General features: G+C 35.2%; 1 protein-coding gene across 2 annotated transcripts in view; it reads right to left on the bottom strand.

Moving 5' to 3' along the window:
- The window catches only part of stxbp1a (syntaxin binding protein 1a), a 58823-nt gene extending 35495 nt beyond the window's left edge, over positions 1–23328 (bottom strand). For both annotated transcript variants that reach the window (XM_056446129.1, XM_056446128.1), the window contains exon 1: positions 23212–23328. In XM_056446129.1, the coding sequence (XP_056302104.1) occupies positions 23212–23248 (37 nt within the window). In that variant the 5' untranslated portion in view covers positions 23249–23328. The remainder of the gene's footprint in view (positions 1–23211) is intronic.
- Between the last annotated feature and the right edge of the window lie 206 nt (positions 23329–23534).

Genomic DNA, 23534 nt, shown 5'->3' with positions numbered 1-23534 from the left:
AGCGACATTTTTGCTGTGAGGTGATCGTGCTACCCACTGCATCACTGTCATGCCCCATAAAGCAGCTTATATGTTTTTAATGAATTATGTTAACAGCTACCGATGTGTAGGACACATAAATAAGGCACACGCCCACAGATATGAAGGTATGAGTAATGACACAGTGTTCATCTCTCTCTATCACTCTCTTTATCATCATACACACCTGCTTCAATGCCGTGCAAAGCTTCTAGCTCTGTCGTGTGTGTGTGTGTGTGTGTGTGTGTGTGTGCGTGCGTGCGTGCGTGCGTGCGTGCGTGCGTGCGTGCGTGTTTTTGTGTTTTTGCCAGTTTCTGTGCCCGTCACACCTGAGCCTGACTCTGCCCGCTGGTCCTCTGCTAAAATGGATAAGGTCACTCTTTATTTTTTTATTTGTACTCTTCCTCTCTCTCTCTTTTTAGCTGAGCTTTTTGCTGTTTGTCTCAAATATAGTCTCAAATTATAGCAAAACATCACAATTCATAGTAATTTGTGATACTGTACATAATCTCAAACTAACAAATAAAGCCAAAACTACAAAAAAATAAAAGTTACGATAGTTAAATATACCAAAAAAAAGCAGCTATTTTGGAACATAATAATAACTAGATATTAAAGTTTGAGGACAAACTTTATGGTGGCTTGAAAAGCCAAGTCTGAATTAGCCTGTTACTAGCATAAATTAGCAAGTAACTAGCATGATTCTAACATAAATTAGCATGTAACTAGCATGATTCTAGCATGAATTAGCATGTTACTAGCATGTTTCTAGCATGAATTAGCATGATTCTAGCATGAATTAGCATGTTACTAGCATGTTTCTAGCATGAGTTAGCATGTTACTAGCATGTTTCTAGCATGAATTAGCATGTTACTAGCATGATTCTAGCATGAATTAGCATGTTACTAGCATGTTTCTAGCATGAATTAGCATGTTACTAGCATGTTTCTAGCATGATTTAGCATGTTATTAGCATGATTCTAGCATGAATTAGCATGTTTCTAGCATGAATTAGCATGTTATTAGCATGATTCTAGCATGAATTAGCATGTTGTTAGCATGTTTCTAGCATGTTATTAGCATGATTCTAGCATGAATTAGCATGATTCTAACATGAATTAGCATGTTACTAGCATGATTCTAGCATAAATTAGCATGTTACTAGCATGATTCTAGCATGAATTAGCATGTTATTAGCATGATTCTAGCATGAATTAGCATGTTACTAGCATGATTCTAGCATGTTACTAGATTGTTTCTAGCATGAATTAGCATGTTACTAGCATGTTTCTAGCATGAATTAGCATGTTGTTAGCATGATTCTAGCATGAATTAGCATGTTACTAGCATGTTTCTAGCATGAATTAGCATGTTACTAGCATGTTTCTAGCATGAATTAGCATGTTACTAGCATGTTTCTAGCATGATTTAGCATGTTATTAGCATGATTCTAGCATGAATTAGCATGTTTCTAGCATGAATTAGCATGTTATTAGCATGATTCTAGCATGAATTAGCATGTTGTTAGCATGTTTCTAGCATGTTATTAGCATGATTCTAGCATGAATTAGCATGATTCTAACATGAATTAGCATGTTACTAGCATGATTCTAGCATAAATTAGCATGTTACTAGCATGATTCTAGCATGAATTAGCATGTTATTAGCATGATTCTAGCATGAATTAGCATGTTACTAGCATGATTCTAGCATGTTACTAGATTGTTTCTAGCATGAATTAGCATGTTACTAGCATGTTTCTAGCATGAATTAGCATGTTGTTAGCATGATTCTAGCATGAATTAGCATGTTACTAGCATGTTTCTAGCATGAATTAGCATGTTACTAGCATGAATTAGTATGTTACTAGCATGTTTCTAGCATGAATTAGCATGTTACTAGCATGTTTCTAGCATGAATTAGCATGTTACTAGCATGACTAGCATGTCACTATCGTGTTGCTAGCACCTTTCTAGCAAGATTAGCATGTCAGTAGGATGTTAAAACTGTTAGCATGTGTTAGAATAGCTAGTCACAGTCTCTGGGACAGTTGCTAGGGTGCTGAAATTGGTTGCTAGGGAGTGGCTAGTAAGTTTAAAGGTAATCAGTGATTGGCTGCTGGCTAGACTGAGTTGAATGAGACCAGACTCTAGTCTGTAGGACAGTCTGATGCAGATTTATGAGCTCACAAAGGTTGATCCAATGTTAAGTAAATGGGAGTCTTTTACAATGGAAGTCTACGGGACAGTTGCTAGGGTGCTGTAAGTGGTTGCTAGGGAGTGGCTAGTAAGTTAAAAAGTCATCAGTTATTGGCTGCTGGCTAGACTGAGTTAAATGAGTCCAGTTAGAAGTCTGTAGGACAGTCTGATGCAGAGTTATGAGCTCACAAAGTTTGACCCAATGTTAAGTCAATGGGACTTTTGGGATTTTTCTGGGTCGTTTTTCGGAAAACCCAAGGTCGGATCAGTTAGAAAAGATATAGCAACCCGAGTCAGACCAGTTTGAAGGTTTGACGAAAGTTTGAAGTATGTAGCTTGAAAGGCCTAGGAGGAGATACACTTAGAAATTAGTCTCAGAAGAATAAGAAGAAGAAGAAGAAGAAGAAGAAGAAGAAGAATAATAAGTTTAAGATAGATAACAGTATGCTGGCTTTTCAAGCCACCATAATAAAAAGAAAAATTCTAAAAGAACTACAAGAAAAAATCTAATGTCTAAGCAGAAAAAAACATTCTGAGATGTAAAGTCGCATTTATGAAAAAAAAGGTGAAGAAATTGAAAATGAGGGATGTCACAATTCTGAGAGGGGAAAATGTAAGTCGTGAGATTCATTCATTCATTCATTTTCTTTTCGGCTTAGTCCCTTTATTCATCAGGGGTCGCCACAGCGGAATGAACCGCCAACTTATGCAGCATACGTTTTACACAGCAGATGCCTTACCAGCTGCAACCCAGCACTGGGAAACACCCATAAACTCCTACGTGCACACACATACACTACAGCCAATTAGTTTATTCAATTCAACTGTCTTTGAATTGTAGGGGAAACCGGAGCACCCCGAGGAAACCCACACGAACACGGGTGAAAACATGCAAACTCCACACAGAAATGCCAACTAGCCCAGGACTCAAACCAGGGACCTTCTTGCTGTGAGATGACAGTGCTAACCACTGAGCCACTGTGTTGCCGCAAAACATCACAATTAATAGTAATTTGTGATATATAATGTCAAACGAACATGTAAAGCCACAGTTACAAAAATATAAGTTACAATAGTTAAAAATATATGTTACATAAGTAAATAAATGGGTCACACTTTATTTTGATGGTCCGTTTGTTGAATTAAGATACATTGCATCTGCTGTACATGCCAACTAATTCTCATTAGATTATAAGTAGACTGTTTGGTTGGGGTTAGGGTTGGGGTTAGGATGGGTGTAAGTTTACATGTACCTGCAAAGATTCTTATAGTCAGTTAAATGTCTGTTGAAGGAGCAGTATCAACAGATATTAAGCAGATAGTCTACTAATACTCAAATAGACCATCAAAATAATGTTTTATCAATAAATGTTAAAGTTATGAGAAAAAGCAGTAATTTTGGAATATAACAATAAAGAGATAAATTCTAAAAGAATTACAAGAACAAAATCTAAAGTCTAAGACCAAAAAAACCTGTTCTGAGATGTAAAGTCACATTTATGAAAAAAAAAAAGGTGGAAAAACTGGAAAAGGAGGGATATATCACAATTCTGAGAAGGAAAATGATGTAATTTGTGAGCTATAAAGTAAAAATTATAAGGGCATCAACTGCAATGCCACATTTTGACACAAAAAATGTGTAGTTATGAGGAAAAATGTCCAGATTTAACAGTCAAAAATCTAATATCTGAGATGCATGGAATAGAAGTGCCATTTACGTAAAAAAGTAGAATATTGTGCAACAGAATGCCACAATTATATGGAAAAAAATAAATTGTAAGTCACAATTATGAGGGCAAAATGCAAAACGGTGAGATACAAAAGACAAATAATAAAAGTAGCTATTATGAGAAAATAAAACTAACAATAGCATGTTCCAATGTTAAATACAAAAACTAGTACAATTTTAAACAGGGCAAACTTGTGAGATCCTTATATATACTGTAGGTATATAAAGTCATACTTACAATTTAAAAAAGTCAATTTTGAACTATTAAGTCAGAGATTGAGATGAAGAAGAAAGAAAAGTATTTGTAAGATGCAATATAAAATAACTGAGAATAAAAGTTGCAATTATGACAATGTCAACTGCATTTCTTTTACTTACTGTATGTTTTATTAAACCTATTGTGTTTATTTAATTTCCCCTCATTATCTTAAGCTAATGAGGTGTTATGCTAATGTTTCACATAAAAATAAAAACTGTAATATTTATTTAAGAGAAGCGTATTATCTCATTCTTATCAGCATTATTCCCTGTAAAGTGTATTTGTCTCTATCAGATATGAGACTGCAAGGACAAGGCAGAGACAGCATTCAATATGGCAGCAAACTGAATCTGCGTATCTCCAAAATCTTCCTCCGTTCTGATGCCTAGATTGTGCTATACACCAAGACAATGTTAAGCTAACATTGCCAAGTGAATTGAATCTACATTAGATCTCTGTCTGCTGATCTCTGTTATTCACTGTGATGTAAGTAATCCTATCATGCAGGGATAGGGCGGAGGAGACCATGTTTGTTTGTTGAGGCCAATATTAGCATGATTGCAACGCTAGCCATCTGGCTGCAGTGTCAGTATGAAGGCGCTCAGGGTGATTTTGTGGTTTTGACATTGGTGATTCAGAGTTAAGCTCCTCTGTGGATGAAATCACTTAAATCCTGAATCCAGATGGATTATGGGTGTTTAAAAACAGGATGTGTTTTAGTGGATGTTAAGAGATTAGCCGTTTAGCTGACTGGAGATTTTAGCATTGATTCCAATGGCAATTTATGTGAATGAGGGCCAAAGCTAATCAAACTGAGAGCAAAGGGATTGAACTATATGTGTCAGAGAAAATATATTTGACAAATTTCTGACCTGTTGAGTTTAGAAAATAATTTCTCCATTTACCAAAACCAAAAGATATTTCAAAATATTACTTAATGTTACCATAGCATATACACTCATCGGCCACTTTATTAGGTACACCTGTCCAACTGCTAATCAGCCAATCACATGGCAGCAACTCAATGCATGTAGGCAAGGTCAAGACGATCTGCTGTGGTTCAAACTGAGCATCAGAACAGGGAAGAAAGGTGATTTAAGTGACTTTGAAGCTCACCAAAATTGGACAGTAGAAGATTGGAAAAGCCGTTGCCTGGTCTGATAAGTCTCACGTTCTGCTGCAACATTCGGATGGTAGGGTCAGAATTTAGCGTCAACAACATGAAAGCATGGATCCATACTGTCTTGTATCAACTATTCAGGCTGATGGTGGTGTAATGGTGTGGAGGATATATATTCTTGGCACACTTTGAGCCCATTAATACCATTTGAGCATCGTATCAAAGCCACAGCCTACCAGCTTATGACCACAGTATACCCATCTTCTGATGTTTACTTCCAGCAGGATAACACGCCAAGTCATAAAGCGCGAATCATCTCAGACTGGTTTCTTGAATGAGTTCACTGTACTCAAATGGCCTCCACAGTTACCAGATCTCAATCCAATAGAGCACCTTTGGAATGTGCATCATGGATGTGCAGCCGACAAATCTGCAGCATCTGCATGATACTATAATGTCAATATGGACCAAAATCTTTGAGGAATATTTCCAGTACCTTGATGAATCTATTGCACCAAGGATTAAGGCAGTTTTGAAGGCAAGAGGGGGTCTAACCCGGTACTTGTAAGGTGTGCCTAATAAAGTGGCCAGTGAGTGTAGATCATACTAATAATAAGAATTATTAAATTAACACTGTGATTTAACACTAAGGTTTTGAGTTGTGTAGTTAGTAAAGAAAATTATCTAAATAAATACTTACATGTTTTATTAGATTAGATTATTTATTAAATGTTTATATATTACTGAAGCTATTACAGTTTTTTAAAACGTCAAAAGCACAAAAATAAAACAAAAATTTAATTAAAAGTGAAAATATTAGATCAATATATTACCTGGCATATAAATAATATTAAATTAACATTTAGGTTCGCATTGTGTACTTAATTCACATTTAATTTAATTTATAAACAAAATGAATCCTAACAAAGATTTACACATGTCATAGACTGCTTATGATATTCTAATCTAGATATATTTAATATTTACTAATGTTAGATAACTGCTCTTAATGTTTTTTAGGTCTTTATTTTTTCCTCTACTACTACTATGACTGAATCTAACAGCAAGCGCACTCCCTGTCAGAGGTACACACTGGGTCACGCCGTTCTCAGCCATCTCCAGAGGACACTTCATCCAGTCACGTGACTTCAACATAACCCTCATTGGCCTGAGTTCACGTCTGCCCATGATCAGCCTCCAGGACTGAGGTAAAAACCATTTCACTGTACCAATAGCGGTCACTGCAGCAAGTGCAAATGCAGAGAAGGACAAAACGAATGTCAAACAGCCTCATCCAAGGCTCAAAATCTGTCCATTATGCAATTAAAGCATTATTATATATAAAACCACAGCTTCATCAGTCAGCGACTTCGTGTATTGATTTTGCTTCCTCGCTGATCTGCAGGAGATGAACACTTGCAGTGCAGCAGAAATCTATTGGATTAAATCATACTGTACTGTACGTATATACAGAGAGACTGCAGCTATTTCTTTTCCTCCTCACATTGGGTAATACAGTGTTCTGGAGTCTATCAAATATTTGTGACTGCAGGCTGGATAGCTTTAGTGCTGATTTTTCTCAGTTCGACGTGTTTTGGTTTAACTGATTTTGGACAAATCGACTGGATAAGAAGGTGACTTTTAAAGCAAGATATTTATAATCCAATCAAAATATTACATTAATGTGCATTAAATGTGTAGTTGAAAATTTTTACATTTAAATCATTTACTCACCCTTGTTTCAAACCTTTCCTCTGTTAAACTAACAAATTAATTTTGAAGAAAGCTGGAAAGCAGTAACCATTCACTTTCATAGTACTTGTTTTTTCTACTGTGGAAGTCTATGGTTACAGGTTTTCAGTCTTCAAAATATTTTCTTTTGTGCAAATGGTGAGTACATTTTCAATTTTAGGTGAACTATCCTTTTAAAATACAAATCCAAAATGGTTTTCTTCATATGATAAAATGCAAAGGACTCTGCGGTTACCATGAAATCAAGCTTCTTAAGTCTCCATAACCAGCCTGATCTAACGAGGAAACGTAACTATTTTATATTTTATCAGTTTAGTGGCTAAATTGCACGAGTTCAGTCGTACAAAAGAGGTGTGGCACCAAACCCCACACCTAAGCCCAACCGTCATTGGGAATGAACAAATCGTACTAAATTGTATGAATGAGATTACAATGAGATACAAATTAGCCACTGCATTAAAAAGTTACGAATTGCCATGAGATAACGTTGTCCCAAAACAAATCCATTAAGTTAGCTTAATAGTTTTTACAAATTTAGGTGGATTGAAGATAAAACAATTATGTTGTCCCAAAAAACTTGAAAATTGTTATTTCAACTCATTTTAAATAAGTAGTTTGAACAAGCAGCAAAAGTCATTTTTTGAGTGATATTATCTGCATCAAAGACGGCAGAACCCCTGAACCAAACTTATGTATTCATACCCGATAATAAGTCAGTTCTACATCAGTTACTAGTGCACATTTTGAGGCCAGGGGAGTAAGGTTTACAAATACAACATTTACTAAAGCTCACTCTCATCCGGGTCATGGCACCAGTTTAATACCTGTTCGCCCAGTTTCAAGCAAAAACTATTGTTTCTGGCACCAAGGATGCTAAAGACCATAGCCTCCAGCATCAGTCGACACTGTGCCTCTTTAGGTTCACCCACACAGTTCTTATTAACTGACCTCTATTAAACTCACCACTGTTACCTGTCTCCCATGTGGGTCACAACACCAATGTAGCCCATCTACTCATGCTGCTCTGAGTGGGATGCCACAGTTCTTACTAGTAATCATTATACTCAACCTGACTAAAACTAGTACCATTTGGGTCACTGCAGCAGTGTAAATCCTTAAATCCTCCATTTCTACTGGGATTGGAATTAGCACATTTAGCAAGGGAGTTGAGTTTACTCTTACAATCACACCCTTAAATCTTTTCTATGATTCTAAAGACCCAATCTCTAGGTCACTAGTTCATATTTTGGGGCCATGGGAGTGAAATTCACTTGTGCCGCTGATCTCCACTGCACTGGCAAGCCGTTTCAAACTTCAAATATATTAGGTTTTGATTTTGTCTTTGTTTTTACATTAAGTATATAGAAGTCTTTTCCCATCCAGGTAACATAGTAAAGCGATTTTCTTTGACTTCAGTGGAACTGTGAATGTGCAGTAAGCATTCTAAATATGGCTTACAACCAGCCAAAGCTTAATGAAAATACATTCATTAGTATATAATAAAATAAAGAGATATATACTACATATATTAAGTGCAATAAAAATATAACAATCAATAGCATGAAACCACACTCTCCATCAATACCTCAGTGGATAGAAAAAACAGAATTCATAGACAGAATGGAATATATGACTGCTCATCTTCAAGTGAAACTGGAAATATTTATTGAAAGGTGGGCAGCTGGGCACCTGTTACTACGTATTTGGACATATTTGGAACTGATAAGTAAGGAACCTTCGCTTATTCTTTGAAAATCTTATATGTGTTTTTTTCATCTATTGTTACTTCTTTTTTATTTAAACTACTTCTGCTGTCATGAAATGTTTAGTTATTTCTTTGTAAATTGCTTTAATGTTCATTCATTCATTTTCTTTTCGGCTTAGTCCCTTTATTAATCCGGGGTCACCACAGCAGAATGAACCGCCAACTTATCCAGCACATGTTTTACGCAGCAGATGCCCTTTCAGCCGCAACCCATCTCTGGGAAATTGCTTTAACGTATAACAATAAAATACGTGCCTCAGCCTACGTATTTGTAAAACGTAAAATATGTTGCTTCTGGTTAGTTTTGTTGCACGTTTCAGATGACAAAATCCCTGGAGGGCGCTGCTTGCATTTCTGTGAATCTGAAATATGTTAATTGGACATGTTATGGTCTACATTTCAAATACACGTCTTTGTTGTATACAGCTATAGAACCACTGACCTAAACCCTTCCCTAAACTTGGCCAGTAGTGTTCAAAATCAAACATAAAATAAAAGTGTCATCACAAGTACTACAAAAAGTACTGTACAAAGTGAGCTAACGAGCAAACTGGCCACAAAGCTAATCGATAATATATCCCTGTAGATGTCTTTGGCGTGAAAAGGAACAAAAGCTGTTGTTGCCCCATTGCATTCGTTTTACCTAGAATCTGCAGTCAAACGCATGATGTTTAAGCACATATTTCAGTTTCAAGAGTTCACACTTATAAAGCTTATTTGGCATGCTGTCCTGGGAGAGACCCCTGAGCTCATAAGATCCTCAAGCCCTGAGAGCTCCCTTCCGTTTGCAAGGCGAGAGGGGAGTTTGAGCTCAGGTAGATCTCGAGAACTCCCCTACTGTAGTAGCTAATGAAGAGATAGATAACTACTTATAGGAGCATGTCTATGATGCCGATTTGGATTAGTCAATTATCTTAAGTTGCATGGTTTTGGACTGTGGAAGGAAATAGGGGAACCCGGGAGAAACCCACGTGAGCGCGCAGAGAACGTGTAAACTCCGCACAGAAACGTTGGATGGCTTGGTAAGGACTAGAACCAGTGACGTTCTTGCTGTGAGGCAACAGTGCTCACCACTGGGCTACCGTGTCACCCATCTAGAAAAGGAGGAGGAATAGGGGTGGAAGGGGGGATTCTTCAAAACGAAGATGGCTGTTATATGGAACTTAGGGAATTTATTGTGGCTTAGGAATCGTCTGATTGGTGAATCATAAATTGGATAATGCGTGACCCGCCGCAAGCAATCATAAGCATGTGATCCACTTGAAATTAGTTTATAAATAAACTTCACTTCACATAAATGTAGGCTGAAGCAAGTATTTTCCAATGACCATCTATTGTTCACAATAGTATTCCTCATCTGAAGGTGTGGAAAGTCATTGTATTTGAGTAGATTTTTCGTGAAATTTGACTTTTTTTTTTATTTTATCTGTACTATTATTTAAACTTAAGTACAAATCAAACTACATGTAATTATTGTGTTTCACTTCTATTAAAACATAGTTTATACTGAGTAAGCCCACATTTTAAATTCATATTACAATCTTTGACCAGCATTTCAGTAGCCATTAAAGATATCCAAGCGTAAACACATCCAATAAAAGCCAGACTATCTGAACCAGCAAAGACCTCCAGTTTAGCAGCTTTGAAGAGCTTGTCATTATCATAACATGATAATTTGACTAAATTCAAACCGAATGTTTGGAGAACTATGCTAGTGTTAACCAAATATCTATATTTTGATACATATCGATACTGAAATATCTGAAAAGATACTCAATTCCACATATCTCTGTTTAAGTCTCCCGCTCCTTATCTTAAACACCGAAGCTCCCTCCTGAGTGTCTCATCTCACTCCAGATCTTCACTCTTCATATTTAACCTTAATGTAGATATCTTAATTAAGCACAAGCTGTCGCGATAATAGTAGCCATTTTGGTAAAACGAAGCTATATATTACTTTGAATCCTTCTTCCTATTTAGTCCGAAAGACTGACCCCTCGACTTAAAAACCAATCAGTTCGGTGCAATACTGTTTATACTGAGTAGGGCTGCACAATATTGGCAAAAAAAATCTACATTGCGATATTCCTGCAGTATATATGACGTTATGAATATAATTTGTTTGTTTGTTGGTTTGACTTTATTAATCCCCAAAGGGAAATTTACATCACAGCAGAGCTCTCCATACTAAAAGAAGATCAAATAAGTTACATATATATAAAAACAATAATAAAATTACATTCATTCTGCACACCTTAGTTCCAAAAACAACGAGTAAACACTTGTCCATATCTAATAACGATTTCAGTTCAGCACAATTGATTTAGTATGACTTTGGTTATACAATCTGATCACTGTTGTAAAAATGACTTCCAGTATCTTTCTCTGTAACACCGAGGCTGAATTAATCTTGCACTAAAAGAACTTTCATACGCTTGGACAATCAAAAAGGGGATGGTTATCATGGTTCATCATACTGACAAATCTGCCAGCATTCGATCATGTGAAATCTCTTCTATAGTGGGTAGTGCACACCCCACAACAGAACCTGCCCTTTTTATAAGCTTATTTAATTTGTTTTTCTCCTTCTCCAACAGTCCCCCTCCCAAGCAGGTTACAGCAAACAGGATCACAGAAGACACCACAGAATCATAAAAAGTTTTAACAGTGTCTGACACACACCAAAGGACCTCAGTTGTCTTAATGAATGCGGCTCTGATCATACTATACACCTGAATTGTATTGTCAGACCAATCGAGCTTGTTGTTCAAATATTCACCCAGGTACCTATATGATGAAACAATCTCAATTTCTGACTCCTGTATAATTTCATAATATGACAAGTAACTGTTTGGAAATAATTCATAAATTTACATTGATTGGGATGATTTTGTAGAGGAGTGCGCCTGCATAAAGTATACAAAAAATTATAAAGAAATTAAAGCACAGATAAAAACAACAGGACAAAAATAAAAATGAAGTAAACAGTGCTTTATGGTATTTGGTAGAATCTAACAATATTGAGGGACAAAACTTCAATTATCAAATTTAAAATAACACTGTATAGTCTTTATTTTTGAAATAATTTAACAATTAATCTTTGTCGAAGCAGCAAACTTATAATATAAATAATTTGAAATGTAATAATTTCCCAAATGGTTTAAACTTGCTTTAAATCTTACAGTTGCAGGCCTTAAAAATACACCCAGGTAGAAATCTTTTACACTATCATGGTTCAAATTCACAATGACACCACAAATAATGCGTAATGAACTGTGTTTTAGTTAACCCTCTACTGCACGGTGTAACCATATGGCAACATGATACTTATGTTCATTTCCCTGCCACTGTTTCTTTAAGACCAACATGAATTTTTTTGTTGTTGGAAAGAGAAGACCTTAGTGTAGCAATGATTTGCTTTGGTTAAGTCACATGATATGCAGTGTTTTTATGTGGCGCGATTTCTGACAGACTGGCGTTTATTGTATAGTAGTGCTAAATGCAAATGTAGACGTCAATAAAAACAAAGGATCAAATTATGTCAGATCCCCCCAAAAATCTGAAACATCACCTCCAGTAAGTTTTGATTACATATTCACCACTCAATTTTTTTTTAAAATCAAATTAGTTTTTTGTAAATCGATCAAATGTATGTGTTGCCAAATGGCAACCCTGTACAATAGTGGAACATGCAATATTGCAATGGGTTAGCTAGCTAGCAAGGTCAGCTGTGAACTTTTAAGTTGTAACAATAACAACATGAAAGCTAGTAATATAATGTTGATTAGTCATGTGTTAATGGCATTTGCATTATAATGGCAATACTACTTTTGAATAGATATAAATACAGGGAACAGTGTATTAGCGAGCACAACCATGTTCTATGGTAAGTGAAAGAAGAAAAGGACAGAACTGGCTCTTCCTGCAGATGAAAGTGAGGATGAGATGGGTTTTAGTGACCATGAGAATGATGCAGATTGGACATTTGATAGAGACAGTTCAGGGACGTTAGCTCAGAGGCAGACAGGTGTAGTACAGTATAATATATAAACATTGTTAGCTAGTAGCTACATTATTCTGATACATCTGGATATACTAGACTTGTTATTTATTTGTTATAATATTTACTGCAGAAAATATTTATATTTACTGTATGTTGTATACATGATAATACAATATTAGGTTTGTTTTTAATAATATTCAGCAAAAAAGAATGGAATGAGTGAAAAGAGTTGGAATATGAGTTGTTGGAAAGTATGCATAAGGTGTCATTAATAGGTTCTGTGTTAAAGCTCATAATACAAACAACAAAATTATTATTTATAAGGAAAGTTCTATATTAGAAATGTTTAGGTTAGGTCCACTGTTGGACGTTGTTGCCATATGGCAACATATCATAAAGTACCTTAAAAAATTTACAACAATTCAAGTTAAGCCATTTTAAGAAAAGAAAAACAGTCAAATATTTTTTTTATAGATATATCATAATGCGTGCGGTAGAGAGTTAATTATAATCCCAACTTGACACTGCAAATCGTGCGATCTGACTATTGCGGATGTACTCATCGCAATATTGATGCTGAAACAATATATTGTGCAGCCCTATTACTGAGATATGAAAAAGAGTTTAGGAAAATCATCAATGCTATTGTTCAAAGCAAAACAACAGTATATACACTCCCCGCTGCAGATTTAACCCTCCATATTCGCAGGCTCCCTGAGGGCACTCTCTATTCATGACCCACTTTTATGCTCAGCCTCTCAGGATTGCTACGGCCATTTACCTTAAAGAGACAGTCTACGATTTTCCCTATCCTGCTGAATTTACTTCCATTTTTATATAAAGACTGTCTTATTTTAAAGTCTACATTTTTCTGTTTAGTCTTGGTTGCATGATTGACCTTGATGCTTTTCTTTTATTACTGAGCGGTTGACTATTAATATCTTCTGTGTAGGACAGCAAACAGAAACTGAATCATTTATTTGATCTTGAGGAGTCGTGTATTATTATATAAAGGCTATATAGTGTTGTTGTCTACACTGCAGTGCATATAGTGCCATGTAATGCCCCTGAGAAGGTGACTATCCAATAATGTCCTTGTATAACGGACAGAAGATGCTCTGCTAAACCCTAACATACGTCACAGGGTCCAAGGACACACACTCACTCACTCACACACACACACTCCCTATCCTGCTGGTATAGAATTTCAGCTTGCTGAGTCACTTACACACCCGTTCAATGAATGCAGAGTGTAGTGATGCTGAAAAGACACGATACATCCATCGGTCTTAATGCCAAGCCTAATATTGCAAATCTGGCCAGTTCAGATAAGCTAATGTGTAGTATTCATGTTATGGTTAATGATAGTGGATATATTAGATATTATATGAATTTGTTTTGTATTTTTGTTTTATTTTATTGGTGATCAAAACTAAATTGCTCACTTAAACACTTATTTCTTTGCCACAGTGGAATAAACTGTCTAAAATTAATTAATACATTTTAATAATTCATACATTCATTAATTTTGTTTTCGGCTTAGTCCCTTTATTAATCCAGGGTCGCCACAGCGGAATGAACCGCCAACTTATCCAGCACATGCTTTACGCAGCGGATGCCCTTCCAGCCACAACCCATCTCTGGGAGACACACATACATAGTCACTCACACTCATACACTACGGACAATATAGCCCATTAGCCCATACCTGCCAATATTCGGATCTTAAAATCCGAGAGATTTTATCCGGGGGTGTGCGCGAACTGAAGAGCGGGGGTGAAGGTATGCGCTAACTGTGGAGCAGGTATGAAGATGGTTGCGCGTTGGTGCGCACAGGGACTGAACCAAAAAGCTAAGTTGCGGGAGGGGGGGTGGTAATTCCGGTAGTTTTCCCGGAGATAGAACATTACGGGAGGTGAGCGGGAGATGGGTCTAAAATACGGGAGACTCCTGGGAAAAACGGGAGTGTTGCCAGGTATGATTTAGCCTTCCCAATTCACCTGTACTGCATGTCTTTGAACTGTGGGGGAAACCAGAGCACCCGGAGGAAACCCACGCGAATACAGGGAGAACATGCAAACTCCACACAAAAACGCCACCTGACCCAGCCGAGGCTCAAACCAGCGACCTTCTTGCTGTGAGGCGACAGCACTACCTACTGCGCCATTACGTCGCCCATTGTAATAATAATAATAATAATAATAATAATAATAATAATAAATAATTCTATACTATACTATATAGTCTAAATAAATTAGAAATGAATACATTTTGTTATTTGTTAAAGATTAGATTTGTTATATATAGGATATTAGTTATAGATATTATATATACACAACATTTCTGTGTGGTTCTTGAATCTGTATGGCTGATAGCTATGTGATATTCTGCCAGTAACAGCACTCGTCCAGCCTCCTAGCTGCTGTTGGGCAACATTAAGTACTTTTAAGGCTTTTTTTGTCGAGAATATAGTTGTTTAGATTGCAGCTATACAGTTTATTTATAGTGCCTATTTTAAAATATTTTTCATTTCTGAGAGACATTAGCCAGCCTGTCATTGAGCAGACCATAGACGGTTGTCCATCCACAAGATGGCGACCGGACCACATAATAAGCCATAAAACAGCGCAATTTCTATTTACAGCTGATCAAGTCATTATTTAACAGGTAAGTGATATTCTAAGTCGATCTCTTTCTTTTGTATGTTGTAGTGCTGTATTTATACCTTATAATTGTAGTGTATTGAATGAGATGGGACTTGCATATGAAGAATGTGTGTTGTGTTGGCAGAAAGAAAGAAGAAATGCCCGCATGTGTTAAACATTTTTTCTTATCACAAGCAACAGCAATCAACAGCAACAAAAGTAGTGATTGTGCTGCTTTTTTGGGGGTTAATTATTGTGATATCCTGATTACAACAGAGAAATATTGTAGACTGTAATAGACTGTAATATTGTAGGGAGAAATCTCTGTAGACTGATTTATGCCGTTCAACCTTAATCTTAATCTTAATCTTAAATGTGAGCAAAATCACCTGTTTTGTCAGCACTTTAGACATTACGCTAGAGAATCATTCAAACACTAGCTCTAAAGTGGCATTAGTAAAATAGCAATGGTTTCTGCTGATCTGACATCAGCTTCAGATGTGAAGGAATGGCGGAAGAAAGTAGTTCCACTTACAAAAGGATTTTTTAGACTTTCCGTGTTTGATTTTCTTTTTTTATATACATGATTATGTCGTCGAACTGTTGTATAAACGCAATATCACACTCGTAGCAGTGCGATGTTGCTGTATATCGTCACTGGTGGGACACTAAAGCACTCGGCCTTTTCAGTTTAAACTAAATTTTTTCATATTTTTTTTACAATATGTAAAATATATTTCCCATTTAATGTACTAAATTTTTATTTAGTTGTATATGTGGCTAATATATCATTTGTTTATTTGTATTTATATTTAATACACAATATCTATATAATTATTTCATTCTAAATACACGTTTACATTTAACTAATTATACTAATTACCTCAAAATCCAGAGTAATTTTGCATTTATTGTGCATTTTGGTTTTATTTTATTGGTGATTAAAGTTGAATTAATTTGAATAATAATTCATTTTGATAACAATAATTAAATAATTTTAAATCAAATACTATTGTTTAAATAAATGAAAAATAAATAAATGATGTTATTTGTTAAAGATTAGATTTGTAATATATTGTTATTTGTTATATATCTTTTTTATTCCTTTAGATTTTTGCACTGTATTGTTGAGCATATTGTTTAAAAAATATGTCGTTTTTTCAGTTAGAACTAAATTTATTCGATATTTAATGTACTCAATTTTATTTTTAGTTATAGATGTAACTAATATTTAATTTGTTCATTTGTATTTATATTTAATATGCAATATATATGGGGCGACACGGTGGCTCAGTGGTTAGCACTGTCGCCTCAGACCAAGAAGGTTGCTGGTTCGAGTCCCGGCTGGGCCAATTGGCGTTTCTGTGTGGAGTTTGCATGTTCGTGTGGGTTTCCTCTGGGTGCTCCGGAGATAGGTGAATTGGGTAAACTAAATTGGCCCTAGTGTATGTGTGTGAATGTAAGAGTGTATGGGTGTTTCCTGGTGTTAAGTTGCTGCTGGAAGGGCATCCGCTGCGTAAAACATATGCTGGATAAGTTGGCAGTTCATTCCGCTGTGGCGACCCCTTTTTAATAAAGGGACTAAGCCAAAAAGAAAATTAATGAATGAATGAAATTGGCCCTAGTGTGTGTGTGTGTGTGTGAATGTAAGATAAGTTGCTGGATAAGTTGGTGGTTCATTCCGCTGTGGCAAACGCTGACGAATAAAGGGACTAAGTGGAAGGAAAATGAAATGCAATATATATGTACCTATATCATTACTTTATTGTAAATATAAGTTTTAATTTAACATTTACCTAAATATAGGCTAATTAATTATTAAAAAACACACTTTTTTGTTTGTTTGATATTATTACCATTTGAATCACAATGTAAATGTTAATCCTTCTACAGAATTCTTTACCTTGTGTTTTATATTTTACTGTATGTTTTATACTGTATAGTAGCTGATTTTAGCAGTGTGTCTGTCTGTCTCAGCAGGTCGGCAGCTTTGATTCTGAAGTCTGATTTATCTTTCCCCGGAGCTTTTTGCTCAAGCTCGTTTTAATAGGAAAGCCATAAAACCCGACTGAACGGGGGAGATTGTGGATTATATATTCAAAGAGAGTCAGCAGAAAGCCTGAACTAAACATTATCTTTATTCTCTAAGACGAGACAGACAAAAACACAGCATTTTATGCACCTGCCAATTTTGAGATATTGAAGTGTTTTTTCAGTCTAATGGAAAACGTATCCAAAATACAGTTTTAAGTGTTACTTTTGTTGCATTTTATCAATTGGTGACTGTGGATTTCAATTACTAAACATCATTTTAAAGCCATTTTCTCTAAACAATAGGTTTTTTTAAGCCATAAATTCATATCTGCTATCTGAAAGATTTTTACAGAGACATTTTTTCATAAATAAATTGCCTTGATTATATACTACATTTTAGTCAACAAAAAATGGTGACAATTTATTATTATTATTATTATTATTAATTATTGATTATTATTATTTTGTGGCTATATTATGTATCTAAATTATGGATTGATAAAGAAATTCCCAGAATCCCCTAATGTAAAAACATCTGACTGTAATTTTTACAGGGGGGGGGTTAGAAATTTATGCAAATCACTACATATTTAATTCATCAATACATCATTTCATATTTAAATATAACATTTTAGAAAGCTTGTAATACAAAAAAGGTTTGCAACTCTTAATCTTTATTTTACTCTATTCACCTTTTGTTGTACATCGAATTTCCAAATTCGTTGCATTGCTAACAACCAGGGAAACCCATATATGAGCAATTGCAGGCTCGTGGCTGATCTAAACAGAAATCTATAATTCATTTGGCCTGTCGGTTGATTCTGCATGCGCCTGCAGAGACTGTAAATGTTACGTGGTCTGTGCACTCTTGCACAAAGCTAATGCAACACAAAATGTCAGGGCGAGCGCAATCACGGATAATGACAGGCTAGTGTTGCATTTCAGACACCGAGAAAGACATGCTGTCATACAGTAGGCTAATAGACTGGGGGATTTATTCCACGGCATCTTTAATGCACTGCATGCCTTGCCAGAATTGGTTTTTGGGATTAGAAATATTAGATTTTCTTTTCATGTAAATATACTTGCTCTACATCTCTCTGTGTATGTAGAAACTCTGTGTTTTAACTCAGAAATCACTGGGGAATTTCACTAATCATTACAAAGAATTTACAAATAATGTTGAATCATACATTTTAAAATAGAAACACTGAAATTATATTTTCTTTTTAAATGTTTTTTGGTTTGCTTTGTCATTAGAGATTCTTGATAATAAATATATAGAATAATTGATTTTTTGTTTGTCTAAAAGAAAAATATAGGTGTGTTTTACTGATGACAATAATAAGATTAACTGTGGCTAAAGGATTATACAATTCTTTTTGAATGGATCATTAATTCATTGGCTCAAATGATTTGTTGAACACTGCTGATTCATTTAGAGATTGACCATGTGAGTCTTTGTGAATGGATCACTGAATCATTGGCTCGAACGATTTAGGACAGCTGATTCCATTAGAAATGGACCGTGTACGTCTTCGTGAATGAATCATTAAAACGTTGGATCATTTTAAAGACAGCTGATTCATTAAGAAACTGACCACGAGTCTTGGTGAATGGATCACTGAATCATTGGATAAAATGTTTTGTTAAAGACAGCTGATTCATTTAGAAACAAACTATGTGACTCTTTGTGAAAGGATCACTGTACCGTTGGCTCAAATGATTTGTTAAAGACAGCTGATTCATTTAGAAATGGAGCATGCAACTCTTTATAAATGGAACTGTGTATCATTGGCTCAAATGTTTTGTTAAAGACTGCTGATTCATTTAGAAATGACTATGTGAGTCCTTTTTGAACGGATCAGTGAATCATTGGCTCAAATGATTTGTTCCGAAACTGATTCATGCATAAACGAAACACCACAGTTTTCCTCTGAGATGCAAAAATGCTCTGCTTCAGCTTTGTTTACAAATAGAAAAACACACAATGTTATTTCTACAATATCTCTATCTTAACTTCTTGTTTGTTGAACAGTTGTATCAAATGAATATCATGGCACTCTCTTTCTTATCATTAAAAAATTACCACACAGGGATATTCATAACATTTATTATAAGATCATAACTGCATTCTAATAGACTTACATTTAGTGATTTTAGACTGTCAAGACACAATTTTTTTTGTTTATTTAGCAAAGTGTGTGTCTATTCGATAATATCAGCTTACAAATCGTTAAATTGACAAATATTACAGAATTGTAAATTATAAATATCGCAACCAGTGGATGTTTTAACTGTTGTTTGAGTATGGTCACGCTGCTCTCTAAACATGTAAAGATCTAGTTTCATTACTGCCCCTTAAATCCAGCCTGCTCTTCATTTAACCTCTCTGTTTTGTTTTCACACTGGAATTAATCATCATTAACTGCTATTTTTAACCTGCTATTCTTCTGCTGTGTATTAGATTGGAAGTGAGCGCTAATTTGAATACAGATTTTGTAATATATCTAAAATTATTTATGTAACTATTTAATAAACACCATTTATTATTATATATCAAAAATGTATTTTATTAAAATGTACAACATTATAAATAATCATACAATTATCAAAGATTATTCATTTAGTTGTCTTCTGTTTGAAATATAAAAGGATAATATTCTCACTACAAAGAGATTTGCGGGGAAATAAAAGAAAATATGAATCCCTGAAAGCTCATTGTTAAATGTAATCTGGCTAAATGTGGTAAGTAGGACATAGTATAAGCTCAATTGAAGAAAATGGATCAACAAATCGGCAGGCTAACAAAAGAACTGGTTCATTCAGAACTAGACTAATGCTTATGAAAGACCCTTTAGACAAACACAATATGAGTCATTCACACAGATGCTTTCCATGTCGACTCCTGCTGTCATCTTACACTACACCCTGCAATATGTGCACACTGCATATTTTAAACATAAAAGCAAAACAGCCACAGTCTAAGTGAAGACGTAAATGCATTAGGCCAGTTTTGTCCTCTTATCTGTTTGCTCTGTGTCTGACCCTTCATGTGTATGTGTGCTGAATCTCATGTCTCTGGAGAAGATAGTGAGACCAACACACACACATCAAACTACTGGAAAAAGCAATCTGTCATTCCACGAACCAATCCGCGCCAGGTGTTCACGGCACTTTAATGATCAGCTTGCAGTCAATATTGATCAAGCATTTGGCCCTTTCATTCAGACTGAACAATGCAAACGCATTTGAACTATTATGCATATTTGCTTTTGCAGTTAGCAATTTTAAAAATGTTTATTATTTCGCAAAGGTGACCATATTTCACCCCATTTGGCCTAAATAAAATGTTTTTATCTGTTAAGAAAACAACTAAACTGTTATATATATATATATTAGAGCTACACGATATTAGAAAAAACTGACGTTATTTTCATTCACTGCGATATAAATGCAATTTCAGCAGATGACCTAAATAGCTTGTAAAGAATTTATAATTTTAGATCGATTTGGATGATTCTGTAGGGGAGCATATCTGCATAAAATATAATTAGAAATTGACAAGCAAAGTTAAATGCAACAGAAAAGATGCAAAGAAACAAGGATGTATGGTTTTCTGGGGAGTCAAACAGTATTCAGAAGCTGAAATAAATAATCAGTGTATTATAATAGTAATATTTATATTAATAATAACACTATTGTTTTAATTGAGTAAATATTTATTAATGTACAATTATTCTTTAAGCTGCAAATATTTAATTTATTGTGCCAAAATGGTTTAAATGTACTTCAAATTTTTACAATCAGGTCTTAAAAACATGCAAATAATAAACTTTCGTTCTAAGGTTAAAATCTGAAATTACTCTACCATGTTGTTAACAATATCTGGTCAACTATAATCTCAACTACATTGCAATATCGATATATTATATATACAGTTGAAGTCAGAATTATTAGCCCCCACCCCCCTAGGTTAATTAGCTTAACTAGGCAGGTTAGGGTATACTGTGAACATTTCCTTGCTCTGTTTTATATATATATATATATATATATATATATATATATATATATATATATATATATATATATATATATATATATATATATATATATATATATATATATATATATATATATGTGTGTATGTATACACATATGTATACACATATGTACATATACATATATATAAAACATATTTTAATCCAGATTACCTAAATAAAACGTGTTTTCTTAAAATATAATGAATAATAACATGAAAAGTAAGTTTTAAATGATTTGCAGTTTTACATACGACAATGATCAATGGTAATTTTAAACAATAATAATTAATGTTAAAACACATTTAACTCCAGTTTAGTTAAATAAAATGTGCTTTTTTAAAATATGAAATGAATTAATATAAAATATTGATTTCATTTTCAAAATTGCTAAAAGTGTTTTTGTTCCGTTTACTTAAGCGGATGTTTTTTTTTTTGTTTTTTTGTTTTTTTCAAATATGAAATTGTATATTAAGACAAAAAATATTTCACTGTTTATTTAAAACATTTTTTAAGCCAAACATTTGCCAATATTAATTTTACGCACATTTTTTTAGGATATACTTTTGTTTGTATGTTTTGAATAACACTAAAACTTACATTTATACTGTTTTACAAAATATATTTTGTATAAATTAGAAAAATGTACCAAATATTTAAATATATGATCATTTTTCGCAAGTAGATATATTGGCATTTAACCACGGCATGCATTAATGTTTAGATTATTTTTTAAAGGCCTGCAATATCTAAAACAGAGACTTGATGCCATAATATTGCATCCTATCAACCATTCATTGCCTATTTCCCCACAATTACAAATCCTGCTGAATAAGCAAAATATTCCCTTAAACGAAAGCACTTACAACCGCCATCGATTCGGTCTATCTGCAGCCTATTAAACGTCATGCACTATATAGGCTATGCTACACATGACAGATATACACATCCGAGGGATGCGCATTTTGTGCTCTCATTTTCCACTATCCATCCCAACGTGAAGCACTCCGCCATTTAACGACTCATCTGGAGATGAAGCAGCTGCATTCATGATAAAAGCACGGGCACTTCCTGGGCAGATCAGCTCAGCAGCTGGAGCTTTACGCAATGGAATATAATGCACTGGTGATCAATCACAGGGGTGAGGCTTTGCCAGAACGCATAAGCTAATTATTTGGACGCAAAAGGCAGAGTTATGCAAACATCTCCGCAATTCTAACGCCGTTACTCATGTAAATGGAAACCAGAGATGAATAATATAAAATCGCATTTGGTCTGTCGACAGAGCCTTGCGTTATCGCTCGAACGCTCGTGTAAGGGCGCTCGAATAAGGGCGTTCCTGTGCTGGATTATGATCTCGCATCAAGCTGTTTTTAATATCTAGTCTGCCTTAAATACATGATTTAAACATAATGCAAATGGAATAAAGGCTATTCGCGTCATGCTCCACTGATGCACAATGCGCATCCGCAACATCCCGAGAGTAATGTCCTCCCCGTTCAGCACAATGGCAGGGAAACAACCAGCCGCATCCTGAGGGAACCGAACACTTCTGACACATGCAACGGGAAGGCACCTCAAATCAGCACGTACATATATGGTTGAATATGATACCACAGTAGCCGAGGTGTAGCATTATGATCTTACTTTCGCCAACGACCGCCTTTAATCCAATTGGTGCCATGATGCTCCTGAGTGTTCGCCCGTGTGCTGTATCTTCTCCTCCCTCTCCTCCTCTTGCTCTCTCACTTTCTTTCTCTCTCTCTGCGCACTCACAGCTTCTGACTGCGGAGATTCGTCACTGCGTAACACCCGCCCCTCCCGCGCCTCACATGCGACCGAGCGCGCGCCGCGATATTCTGTGTGCCGCGCGCTTGCCAACCGCTGAGGGCGCGGACGAAGAATCACGAGTGGATCCTTTTATTCATTTCACGCTCATTCTGCATGCCATGATGAATGGAGGTTGTAAA

The sequence above is a fragment of the Danio aesculapii genome, chromosome 21 (assembly GCF_903798145.1).
Source record: "Danio aesculapii chromosome 21, fDanAes4.1, whole genome shotgun sequence".
NCBI classification, from domain to species: domain Eukaryota; kingdom Metazoa; phylum Chordata; class Actinopteri; order Cypriniformes; family Danionidae; genus Danio; species Danio aesculapii.
Note: the sequence above shows the minus strand (reverse complement) of the source record. Positions and strands in the feature narration are given on the sequence as shown.